Source organism: Ammodytes marinus (assembly GCF_949987685.1).
Source record: "Ammodytes marinus genome assembly, chromosome: 2".
In the NCBI taxonomy this organism is placed as follows: Eukaryota; Metazoa; Chordata; class Actinopteri; order Uranoscopiformes; family Ammodytidae; genus Ammodytes; species Ammodytes marinus.
In genome coordinates this window covers 6,161,050-6,171,867 of record NC_137231.1, presented here as the reverse complement: position 1 = coordinate 6,171,867, position 10,818 = coordinate 6,161,050, and the positions used below count along the sequence as shown (strand labels likewise).

The 10,818-nt window shown below is 40.6% G+C and overlaps 2 protein-coding genes across 2 annotated transcripts in view; both read right to left on the bottom strand.

Annotated features, from left to right (window-relative positions):
* The window catches only part of LOC307267193 (folylpolyglutamate synthase, mitochondrial-like), an 8,046-nt gene extending 6,759 nt beyond the window's left edge, over nt 1-1,287 (bottom strand). The window contains exons 1-4 of the mRNA XM_080049452.1: nt 1,174-1,287; nt 913-1,041; nt 241-294; nt 73-137 (exon numbers count right to left, since the gene is read on the bottom strand). Coding sequence (XP_079905578.1) covers nt 73-137; nt 241-294; nt 913-1,041; nt 1,174-1,224 — 299 coding nt within the window. The 5' untranslated portion in view covers nt 1,225-1,287. The remainder of the gene's footprint in view (nt 1-72; nt 138-240; nt 295-912; nt 1,042-1,173) is intronic.
* A 3,034-nt stretch (nt 1,288-4,321) lies between these two features.
* Nucleotides 4,322-10,291, bottom strand: LOC307260722 (serine/threonine-protein phosphatase 6 catalytic subunit). The gene is made up of 7 exons (XM_080041017.1): nt 10,181-10,291; nt 9,221-9,316; nt 8,536-8,601; nt 8,049-8,190; nt 7,870-7,949; nt 6,806-7,015; nt 4,322-5,308 (listed from the first exon to the last, which is right to left on the bottom strand). Exons 1-7 carry the CDS (start codon nt 10,253-10,255, stop codon nt 5,060-5,062), a joined length of 918 nt encoding a protein of 305 aa, XP_079897143.1. The 5' UTR covers nt 10,256-10,291; the 3' UTR covers nt 4,322-5,059.
* Between the last annotated feature and the right edge of the window lie 527 nt (nt 10,292-10,818).

The following is a 10,818-nucleotide window of genomic DNA, read 5'->3' as shown; positions in this document are numbered from 1 at the left end:
AGGCCTACATTTAATAAAATTAAAAATTAAAACAACAACAAAACCAAACACACACTTCATGTTGTGATCTACCTGTAAAAGCCAGTCCTGAAGCCATAACTCCTGAGGATTCTTTCAGTCAAAGCACATGTTGATCCCTGAAACAGAGAGAAGTGTTTTTTAATAATCATATAGTCATAGTGCTTTACTTCTGTGTTAAATGTGTGAGTGCAGCAGAGGACTTGCTTTACTGTTTCATACCTTTCCTTTGGTCCCAGTAACATGAATGATGTTGAGTGTGTCCAGTTCACCCACCTGAAGAAATGTGGACATAACAGTTAGGGGGAAAAGACTGTGGTGGTGGGAGTAGATACAGTAGAGAACACAGGTCCTTGACTATTCAGATCATGGGCTTTTGTTATATAGTTCTACACCATTTTTACTCATTTACATTCACTGCATACTTTAAAATGTTGACTTTCTTTATGGTACTTTATACCTCACTGCATTTCAGAGGGAGACAATTATACTGTTTACTTGATTGCATTTAAATAACAGATACTAGCTATAGATTGTAGAACATCATTTTACCTACATAATACAAGAACAAATACAACACAATGCATTATTTTAAGGGCAAACTAGTCAGCAGAACATACACTTGTTCAAATTCACTTCATCCTTTAAATAAACAATATGTAACTTTTCGGTTTGGTGCCGACTAAAGCATAAAACACACAGGGTGCTAAAGCCTGACCCTCATGGACAACGTGCATTTGTTGACAAGCAAACAAGTACACTGATAAGGTACAGTGATATTAGTATAAGTATACAGTAGCTACTGTATGTATAAGATCGACCAGATAGAGACACTTTTTGGCATTTGTTCGATTGATTGATTTGTATCAAGCCTGAGACATATACAGTACGTACAGGTATGCCGGTGCGATGGAGGAATCCCTGCATGTTGTGGAGCTGCAGGGCTGGATTCTCCTGACGGGCACGCAGTCGCTCCAACGCTGCATTATTAGTCTGCAGGCTGTACAGGACACGCACGGCTCCCTGTCCACACACACACACACACACACACACACAAAAGCTAACACTTTTTAATACATGTATTACCTTTTACTTATGGTCACACGAAGTACACATGAAGAAAAAAAACTCACTCACATGTTTACTTATACTCACTTGGAAAGTTTTTGCCCCGTTCACGACAGCAGTGGGACCCAGAAGTACCATGGTAGTGAAGCCTGATCATTGAATAGCAGTCGATCAATTTTACATGGCAATCACAGAAATGGAAATTAAAATGCAGGTGAAGCCAATAAAACCAACGTTAGATATAATATAGCCAGTAAAAAATGTTTGTTGGTGGCATTGTGACGGGCTGAGCATGAGAGACCCAGCTGCTGTTTGATCAGGTTGCTGACTTCTTTTTTTTTTTTTTTTTTTTTTTTAAACCAGGCGACTGTTTGCATAAGAGTGTTGGGTTTACAGCCTGCATGTCATAAAAGCATGCTGCCAGAGGAACAACACAGAGATAGTCAAAAGATTTACTGTAGCTTAAGAAGTGAACTAGTTTCATTTACAAGATCCATGTCTGGTCTAAACAAACTTGTTTTAAAATGAAGCAGATTGCACTTTCTAATGCAGTTTTACCTTTTAACAAAGTGCAATGACCCATGAGATTGGATTGGCGCATTAGTGGAAAATGAATGGTCTACCTTCCTGACTGAGCTACAAGTCGCAGTACAGAGAAGCTGGGTCTTTAGTTAAGCATAATCAAAAAAACATATTTAAACTAATATAATGTCTAACAATTCCAAAATCCTCATTGACCACCTTACGATTTTAAAAACGTTTGGTCACATTTTTCCTTCACAAAATACATTTCATTCACATTACTGAATTACTGTCCACTTCAAAAAAATTGGGCCAAATAAAGTTTTTCACTTTTGCACTCTCTGTTGACTCTCTGGGCAACTAAAGCTCAGTGGAATCACTTTAGTCAAAATCAGCTCCGCTGAACATGTCCGATCTATTTCCATCACTGATTGACAGACTTAAAGGAAGATATGACCAAATAAAGGCAGTATAAGCCCCCCCGCACCCATTCCTGACAGACTACACAGCACTGTGGGATGGCCAGCTTTCATATACAGTATTTTTCATCATTCCCATGTGTCAAAAATGTAAAACACCACCAAAACATGATAAACATAAACTAAATTATAGAGTATACGTATGTTGAAAATAGCAGGGTGCTTTTACTGGAGTCTGGGAATGCTTTTAAAGTGTGTACTGAGAAACTTTTAACTATTAAAAACTACAAACTAGTGCTTTATGCTGGGGGCATTTTCCTCACATGTAGAGCAAGTGACATTCAACCAGTCAGGCTGTGCTTCCTGTTTTCAACTTCTTTCTAATGCAAATGCAGTTTTGATTATACAGTAAGTATAGGCCTACTTGGTATAATGATTTATAAGGTAAGTTATATTCTTTAAATGTCAATTGGAAAGTGTATAATTTGGACACACAAGGTGTCACTTTGAAGAGCCCACAAACCAACTCCAGATTGCTTATTTAGAAAAATAAAAGCAATCAAAACAAAAATAAAATAACTGGTTGACAATGTAATAACATGCTGAGCACTTCACGTAATAACTTTTTGCCTATAGTGTAACAACTTATTACATTTGGGGTCACTTAGTACATTATCTAGTGAGCAAAATATGTAGTGTCATCATTTCCATTGCAAATTAAATTAGGTTTGTTGGCAACATTAACACACGTTAAGCCGTTTGCAATAAACAAATAAAACCAAAACAATTCAAATAGCTCAACATAACTAATATCACAAATCCAACACACAATGCCACTTTTGCGAGCATTATATTTTGTCAAATTCCAGGCAGTGAGCAATGTTTCGCAGTGCCACTCACAGAGCTATGATTACATCAGTCAGAAAGTGATAACTCAAAACCCCAGCAAATCCTGTCTTTTAGTTTGGCGCTGCCTTTAAGGCAGTGGTTCTCAAAGTGCGGCCCGCGGGCCAATGGCGGCCCGCATTGAATTATGAATTATTAATTTAAAAAAAATATATAAAAAATAAAAAATGTATTGAAACAGACGGAGGGGATGCGTCCCCCGTAACAGTAAAAACAGTACAGGGGTCGAAATACTTAAATATCCCTCCTAATTGTTTATATGCATTCCCCAATTATTAATAATAACACCCCTACAGTGGACCATACCATCTTAAACTTGCGAAGTTCGGCTGGCCTCTGCCTCTCGTTGCAGACGGCTGGTCAGCCTCCCGCAGTGCAGCAGGCAGTGTAGTGGTCCCAATGTAATTTGTTAGATAGTGAGCTTGTCAAGCCCAATACGATGCACTTTCTCACCTTTAAGGTGAATTAGATTAGGTCAAGTGTCTAAGGATGGATGCTATCTGGTTTCTAACTCTTTTGCCTAAAGTTTAGCTAACAAGCTAACGTTAACTAGCTGCTGATAGCCATATCTGACTAGTTGACTGCTGATAGCCCACCCGGTTTATTTCCAATGTATAGTGTCATAATAGTTAACACTGCTGCTGCATCATGAGTAGTGAGTCCTACAAAAAAAAAACTCCAAAAGGTGATACGTTTTCAATGTGCAGAAAGTTTTGAACAATAAAGTAGAATAAATATTTGAATGCAATACAGAATGCCTCAGTGCCTTACTGATTTATACTGTATCTGCTCTTTGATTCGGTGGAAGTGAATGCTGTAGCCCCCCCTAGCTGCAACACTCAGATTGCAGCTTGAAAGAGAGATTACAAATTGAACTGATTCCTAGTTATGTACAGTATAAACTTCATGGACAAGTATCAATATTAGTAGATGGATATGTTGATGGAACAGTTTGGGAGAATCTGACACAAACATTGTAAAAGGAAGTCCACTAATGAGTTAAATTGATAACAATATCTTTCATTTGAATGATTACAATACCAAATAGCATGTCTGAATATTATCAACATGACAGTGAAGGAAATATCTTATTCAAGCCTAACTCTGTGTATTATGACTTGTTATAATAAAGCATATAAAACAAGCCTCTGATCAACCCAGATACCCTTTGGTGACCTTAGGGGGCAAATTAAACCTTAAACATACAACTAAAAGTCCCTAGGAGAGGATATACATACAACAGTTGAAGGCTGGTTACTTATATCAAGATACAGCTGTTGCTTGTACTGCCAAGTTTATGTCAGTAAGGATGAACAGTTTAATATTGAGAAGAGTTAGCTGCAGTTCACTCTAGTCTAAGACCACCCAGGTACTGACGACTTTTTTAGGATTTCTTTATTTTAAAAAAACAGTATGGCAACACACAATAAAGGAATAATTACAAGAGGCGATTCCAAATTTGGCAAATACAGGGAATCGTTTAAGGTACCGCAAGCATAACAATACTGCAATTTCTAACAAATAGATATAGTACATTTTTACACATCAACTCTCAGGTTTTACATCATAGAAGATCACATATAATGACATAACGAAAGTCTATTTACTCTATTGACATTTGTCAGAAAAGATGCAGTTTCTTGCTTCCGTGCAGTGCTTTTGTTATTGTACACCAAGATTTAATACATTACTATAACAGAATAAAATGAAACATTGTATATAATACTACGGCTGCAATTTGCTTCAGCAGCTTACCTTATAATACAAAATATACTCAATATTTTGTATTATAAAAAGGTCAAATGAATATGTATCAACCTTTTACAAGGGGTCAGTTAACTTCTGTCATTTCAATCCTTCCTTCTAAAACATTTCAAATGGTAAGCCAACTTACTTCGCATTGGCTACGTCTGGGATTTTACTGTAAGCTGCAGAAGAATGGCATTCAATATCCATGGGGTGGTAATAATAACAGTGGTCAGCTGGCACCAATAAAATACACTGTAGTTAACTCTAAATATACTATACAAAAAAATTCATATGGGGTTGACAAGTGCTGGCGCCAACTGTCCCACTGACACAAAATGGCTGCATGTTTTGTTTTTTTTCCAGCTGTTGGTGTGTTTTTATAGGAAGTAAGGTGTTGTGGTTCGCGGTGGGATGACCCTTTCAGAGTCGGGCACTGCTCTGAAGAGCTTGGGCTCTCTGGTGCTAGCGTCCTTGAACACCATGATGGAGGCGATGTTGCCACAGCGGTAGCAGTAGTTGGGGGCCGACCACACCGTCACCAGCTTCTCGTCGAACATGAACTTGTAGCCCTCGTGGACCAGCTGGTGCGCCCGGCAGATCAGCTTCAGGTTGTTGATGTGGACAAACTGCACCGGTTTTTTAAAGTGGGGGAAGACGGGAGATAAAATGAAGAGAAGTGAAATATGTTAAAGGTGCACTGTGTAACTTTTTTTTTTTTTTTAAGATTATTTTTTGGCATTTCAAGCTTTATTGGATAGTACAGAGTTGAAATGGGGAGACAGAGAGAGAGAGAGGGTATGACATGCGTTAAAGGTCCACAGGTCGGATTTGGAGCCGATATGGTACGCGCTCTATCCACTACGACAACGGAGCGCCTCGCACTGTGTAACTTTGGGTGTGTCAGAGAAGTGAAAATTTTTCTAAGATATTTTTCTCATAGCTTTCCGCACATGAAAATTGGATCCCTGGAACACTGTTTGAGGTCACAAAGCTTCCTGAAAAGTTACTGTTTCACTGTTGTTTACAGCAGCAGGGCCCACAGTTTGGTTTACAAACATATTCTAGTCTTACGTTTGGTTCCAGGTAGGGGTGTGAAGTTGTGAACGTTTACAAATATCTCCGGTTACACAACTGCTAATTTTTTGTGTACACGTTTAACCATTTCATATGGGGTGAGGAAGTGGGGCAGACAACGTCATTTTATTTTTATTTTTTTGCAATGCCATTGGAGTGACAGAGTGTGCAGTGGAGAGTGAAGGAGAGAAAGACAGTCAGACAGATAGAGAGGCAGAGAGATTTTACTTTATAATTTTGCTTCTGACTTTAGACTGACTCCTGCTGTTGGCTGGAGCCGATCAGCTGATCCGACCAGCTGTTTGACACGCAGATGAAGGTGAAACTGAAGGTGGAGCAGTTGAATAGAAATGAATGTATATTGTAACCAAACACAATTAATGTGTTGTTGGATTTGCTTTAGTAGGCCTACAGTAGCTCACGTCGGTGCACCTGTAGCGTGTCCACAGTGCTGTCTGATACACACAGACACACACACACTGAGCGGGGCAGACGGATTCTAACTCGAAATGAAAAAACACGGCCAATGTGGAATCACATCGCCTCTTGTGTTCTTTGGTGACCTTACAGAACATTTAGGGGAAATGGTCTGGTGAGAGAGATACTGTATATCAAGGTGATGGGCATGTTGCTAGCTACATGTTTACAGAGCCTAGAATGTGAAATTAACACCAGATTCTTTTTTCAGCACGCACACAGAGTACTTACAGGTAGTTAGATCGTGAGAAGATACCCACTGAGTTTTTACAAAAAGTGATTTTGACAACAAGCGGTCTCCAGCATCGCAGACTTCACCTTTAATGTTCATGTGTTATTCATTGCGGGGGTTACTCAACATTAGCTCAAGCTGAACCCAAAGACAGTAAAAAGAGGACCCATAGAGGCTCAGTCCTCATCGTAGCAGACCCGGGTTTGTATCCGGCCCGGGTCGTTCTCTGAATGTCTTTCCCCTCTCTGCCCCATTTCATGTCTGTCTCTCCAAATCAAATAAAGCAAAAATGCCAAAATTGTCTAAAAATAAATGACAGTAAAAAGTTGGCCCTCCCTACCTCATTAGTGACCTTGGCACCAAAGAGCCAGCCGGCTCCTCTTGGGCTGATGGCCCAGGTGTCCACGTCTTCAGGGTCGGACCACACCAGGTCACAGAAGGCTCCTTTGTGGGGGATCTCCTGGTTCCTCTCGATGGTGCGGATCTGGTCCAGGGTTTTGATGTCCGGGGAGAGGCCTCCGTGGACACACAGGATCTGCTCATCCATCAGCTGACGGAAGAGACAGAACATAAGATATGTGTTCTCAATCTGTATGGCAGCTGGGAATGAGTGACCAAAGTCAAACCAGTCTAATGTCATATAACGACAGTAACTAATGATTGAAAGCTATTGTTAAAGGCATACTAAGGGTGAATCTCAATACAGGGGTTGCGGTCTACGAAGGCTGCATTTGAAGACCGATTGCGTCATAGCGGCGCGCAAAGGTTGTTCCATTTGCAAGGCTCCTTGCAAGGCTCCTCATATGCGGCCGAGAAATGCAGCCTTCGTTTCACGGTTTTGAAGGCTACATCAGATGTATCCTTCGCGGCCCAACATATCCCAAGATTCATTGCGTTTTTTTCAGAGATGGCATACAATAAAATAAAAAATAACAAAACAGCAACGTGTTGCTCCATCTTCTTAACTTTTATCTTCCTTTCTTTTTTTCTTGTACTTTTTTTTCTTTTCGTCTGGTAGGCAACTTATTTTTCTTTTTTCCTCTGTTGACAAGGCTGTCTCCGTTGGCAGCAATCAGGGTTGCTAGGCAGCACAGGAGCGGTGAGTCGTCACGCAAGGTAACGGCTTGTTACGCAAACCGGAAATGCTCGTAAACAGAGCGAAACGGAGACCTACGGAGACCTGCGGAGACCGTCTCGTTTAACAACGCTCGTTGGCCTTGGAATCGGCCTTCGTATCGGCCTTCACAGGCTATGGCCTTCATAGACCGCGAGACCGCGTCCTTCCAAGGATGCGGTCTCTGTAATGGGATACAGCTTAAGTGTTATCCAGCTAATGTTTGACAAGCGTTTGTCGTTTTGTCTCGTCAAATATGGATTCCGTCATAGACACTTCTATATACTTACAGCCGCCACTGTCAACATGTCGAATACTTTGGTGCAGTAACGCCAGGCGTTGGCATTCCCATACTTGGTCTGGCACTCATCTGTTCATAAAAAGAAGAGCTCATTTATTACAAATTGAATGAGTATGGGGATTTGAGTTGAGGATGGTGTGATCAGTGACAAAGAGAATGAGATCTTACCATAGAAGCCATAAACCTGAGTGATCTGTCTGCTCTCGTGGTTTCCCCGCAGAAGTGTGATGCGGTCGGGCCACTTGGCTTTCAGCACCAGCAGGTAGGTGAAGGTCTCCAGGCTGTAGTAACCTCGGTCCACAAAGTCACCCTGAAACATGACGATAAAGGTTCATTATGACCAACACTGGGCCAAAACTCCAGTTAAATACAATGCATTGAGTGCGCTGGAAAAAAAACGGCTTAGGCTCTGTAAACTGGAATGTAAACAAAGGGAATGTAAACAAAGGGGGCCCGCCCAACGTAGCATGTAAACAAGCCCAGCCTTTCAGCGCACTCACAGTACGGAGAAGAAGCAGATTGTGAGGAGATATTCATTGATTTGACAAAAAGTGTTTTTTTTTTTTTTTGTTTCTTCAACAACCATTCTCCAGAATTGCTAACCCCACCTTTAAGACTGATTACTCTCTAAGTCCAAACTGATAGCAATACAAACCATAAATATGTAGTTTGTGTCCGGGACCTGGCCGCCGGTCCGGAACAGTTCGCACAGATCATAGAACTGAAACACAAAGAAAGACACATTTAGTGAGAGCATTTATGGATGGGACCAATCAGATTCAATATGGGTTTCAGGTTGGATATGGCTTCATACTACACATCGCGTATCAGACTGAAGCCACCAATCTAACTACCCATCCAAACTCCATAGTCCGTTTTGTATTCTTTATGTAATTATTTCTGAAATATATTCTGGATATTTATTTATTTCCATATTCTTGCCCTCGAATATTTTCTTTACACTTCCTAAAGCCTTGTGAAAGAGTTGAGGTTTGAAGCAGTTTTCAGTGTTGAATTCAGCTTGCTATGTAGGCGATTTTGACCCACAATCCAGTGCGCACCAGAAGTGACGTCACATCGACGGAGCTTCAGTATGAAAGCAAGCAGAGATGCAACATATATATATATAAGCGAGAGGCAAGATCAATGCGCAATGTTAATGATGGAATACATTTTAAAGTATTTTTCAATTGTATGCCTACTGCATGCTAACTAGATTATTTTGTGGTCAGCTGTAGTATGTAGTAAAAAGGAAGAGTATGCTTTTTGGAATTGCAGAGTAAGTTTTTTCTTTATTGCGCACTGGCTTTTCTTCTGCTTTGAGTGTGGATGTGTTTTACCTGTCCATGTATGTCACCGCACACTGTCACAGGAGTAGAGACGGGCTGAACGTTGGACTCCTCCAGCAGAAGGTCACACACGTAGTCACATAACCTCTGGATGCATCAAAACACAACACACACACACACACACACACACACACAAGGGAGAAGGATGACAAATTATTGAAAAAGGCCTTATTTATTATTACATTGAGACTGAAGAGATAAAATAATGTTTCCTAATTCTTCTCATTTTCCCCATCTTGCTGTGAAGTGACCATGATGGGGTTTATCATGACACCATATTACTTTCAGACTAAATGAACCAAATGAAAATCTGTATTATAAGTATTGTTAGCACACCGCGAGTGCTTGGTCAGATGATGTGGTCACATGGGCACCCTATGAAATTACTTTGCAACACAGTCACAACCCCCTGAGCTACTATAACACATACAGTCTGGGCTACCACACTGTGTGATCAGGAATCAAATTGCCTAAGAGTTTATCAGTGAAATGTGTGATTAAACTCGGAACGTGAACCTGGGGTCTAACTGCTGTGTCTCAGCTGTGTGTGGGGAAGCTTACAAACGCATCACAGTTTGATATGAGTCCACACTGGTAAGAAGAAACCATCAGCTGTCATCATCCTGACAGTCAGCATCACCAGATCACTGTGGCTATCTGTTTTAATATTCAAACAGCATAGGCAGCCTAACCGAAACAGCATAGCCTACCAGAACCGCCCACTCTCACTCCTTCCTCCACTGCATTGTATACGATAGCGGTATCTGTATTTAGCTGTTGTTTTAGCTTAACTGAAGAAGTCGTCATAACGGTGTTGACTTCCTGGCTAGCTAGCTGAAGCTAATGGTAGCTAATTATTACGCCGTAAACAACCCCACAACGGAAGTGGGTTACAGACACCACCATGAGCTCAACACCCAATCAAAAACATCTCTATGAAGTCACATTTACCTTGAGGTCATTCTCTGGAAGGTATTTACACTGCTTCGCAATCTCTGCATATTTATCCAAATCCAGAGGCGCCATTGTACCTTGCTCTAGCTGTCATGCGCAACTTCCTGCAACACTAGAGCGGCGGAGTGAGTCCCGTACCTGTTATTCACTCCCACCAATCCCCCCCCCGCCCCCCCTACTGCCATCTATTGTGCAGTTTATTACTTTCACTTGTTTGTGTCAGCCAGACTATTGGAAACAAGCCGGTACGTTTTAATACACCAAATCAAACAACAAAAATAATATACTAAAGCGCGTGTGTCATTTTCTACTGTCTGCAATACACTCGAATATCTGTTACTGACGTTTTATTCTGACTGTTTTCACCGGAAGTTTATAGTTGTGTTGGTTTCAGATTTGATGCTAACCGAGTCAACAGGTTTCTGTTTTATTTTCTATTAAATGTTTTCAAATGCAAAACAGGCGTTTTTATATCACTCATCATTTAAAAAAATATATTCTAAGCAGCTAACGTAAAAACAGCGTTGCAGTTACACATTTTCCAGGCGAACACTTTCAGAATAAAATGGCGAAACAAACTAAACATTGATGTCATTACGCATTGTGGCCATTGAGTGGCAATATAAACCCATTAT

What these genes read in the sequence shown, in the direction of transcription:
- LOC307260722 (XM_080041017.1), bottom strand. Translation starts at nt 10,255, where the DNA reads ATGGCGCCTCTGGATTTGGATAAATATGCAGAGATTGCGAAGCAGTGT. An exon ending in GCGGTGACATACATGGACAG is followed by an intron (nt 8,602 to 9,220) that starts GTAAAACACATC and finishes TTTGTGTTTCAG; the next exon opens with TTCTATGATCTGTGCGAACT. An exon ending in ACACAAACTACATATTTATG is followed by an intron (nt 8,191 to 8,535) that starts GTTTGTATTGCT and finishes GTCATGTTTCAG; the next exon opens with GGTGACTTTGTGGACCGAGG.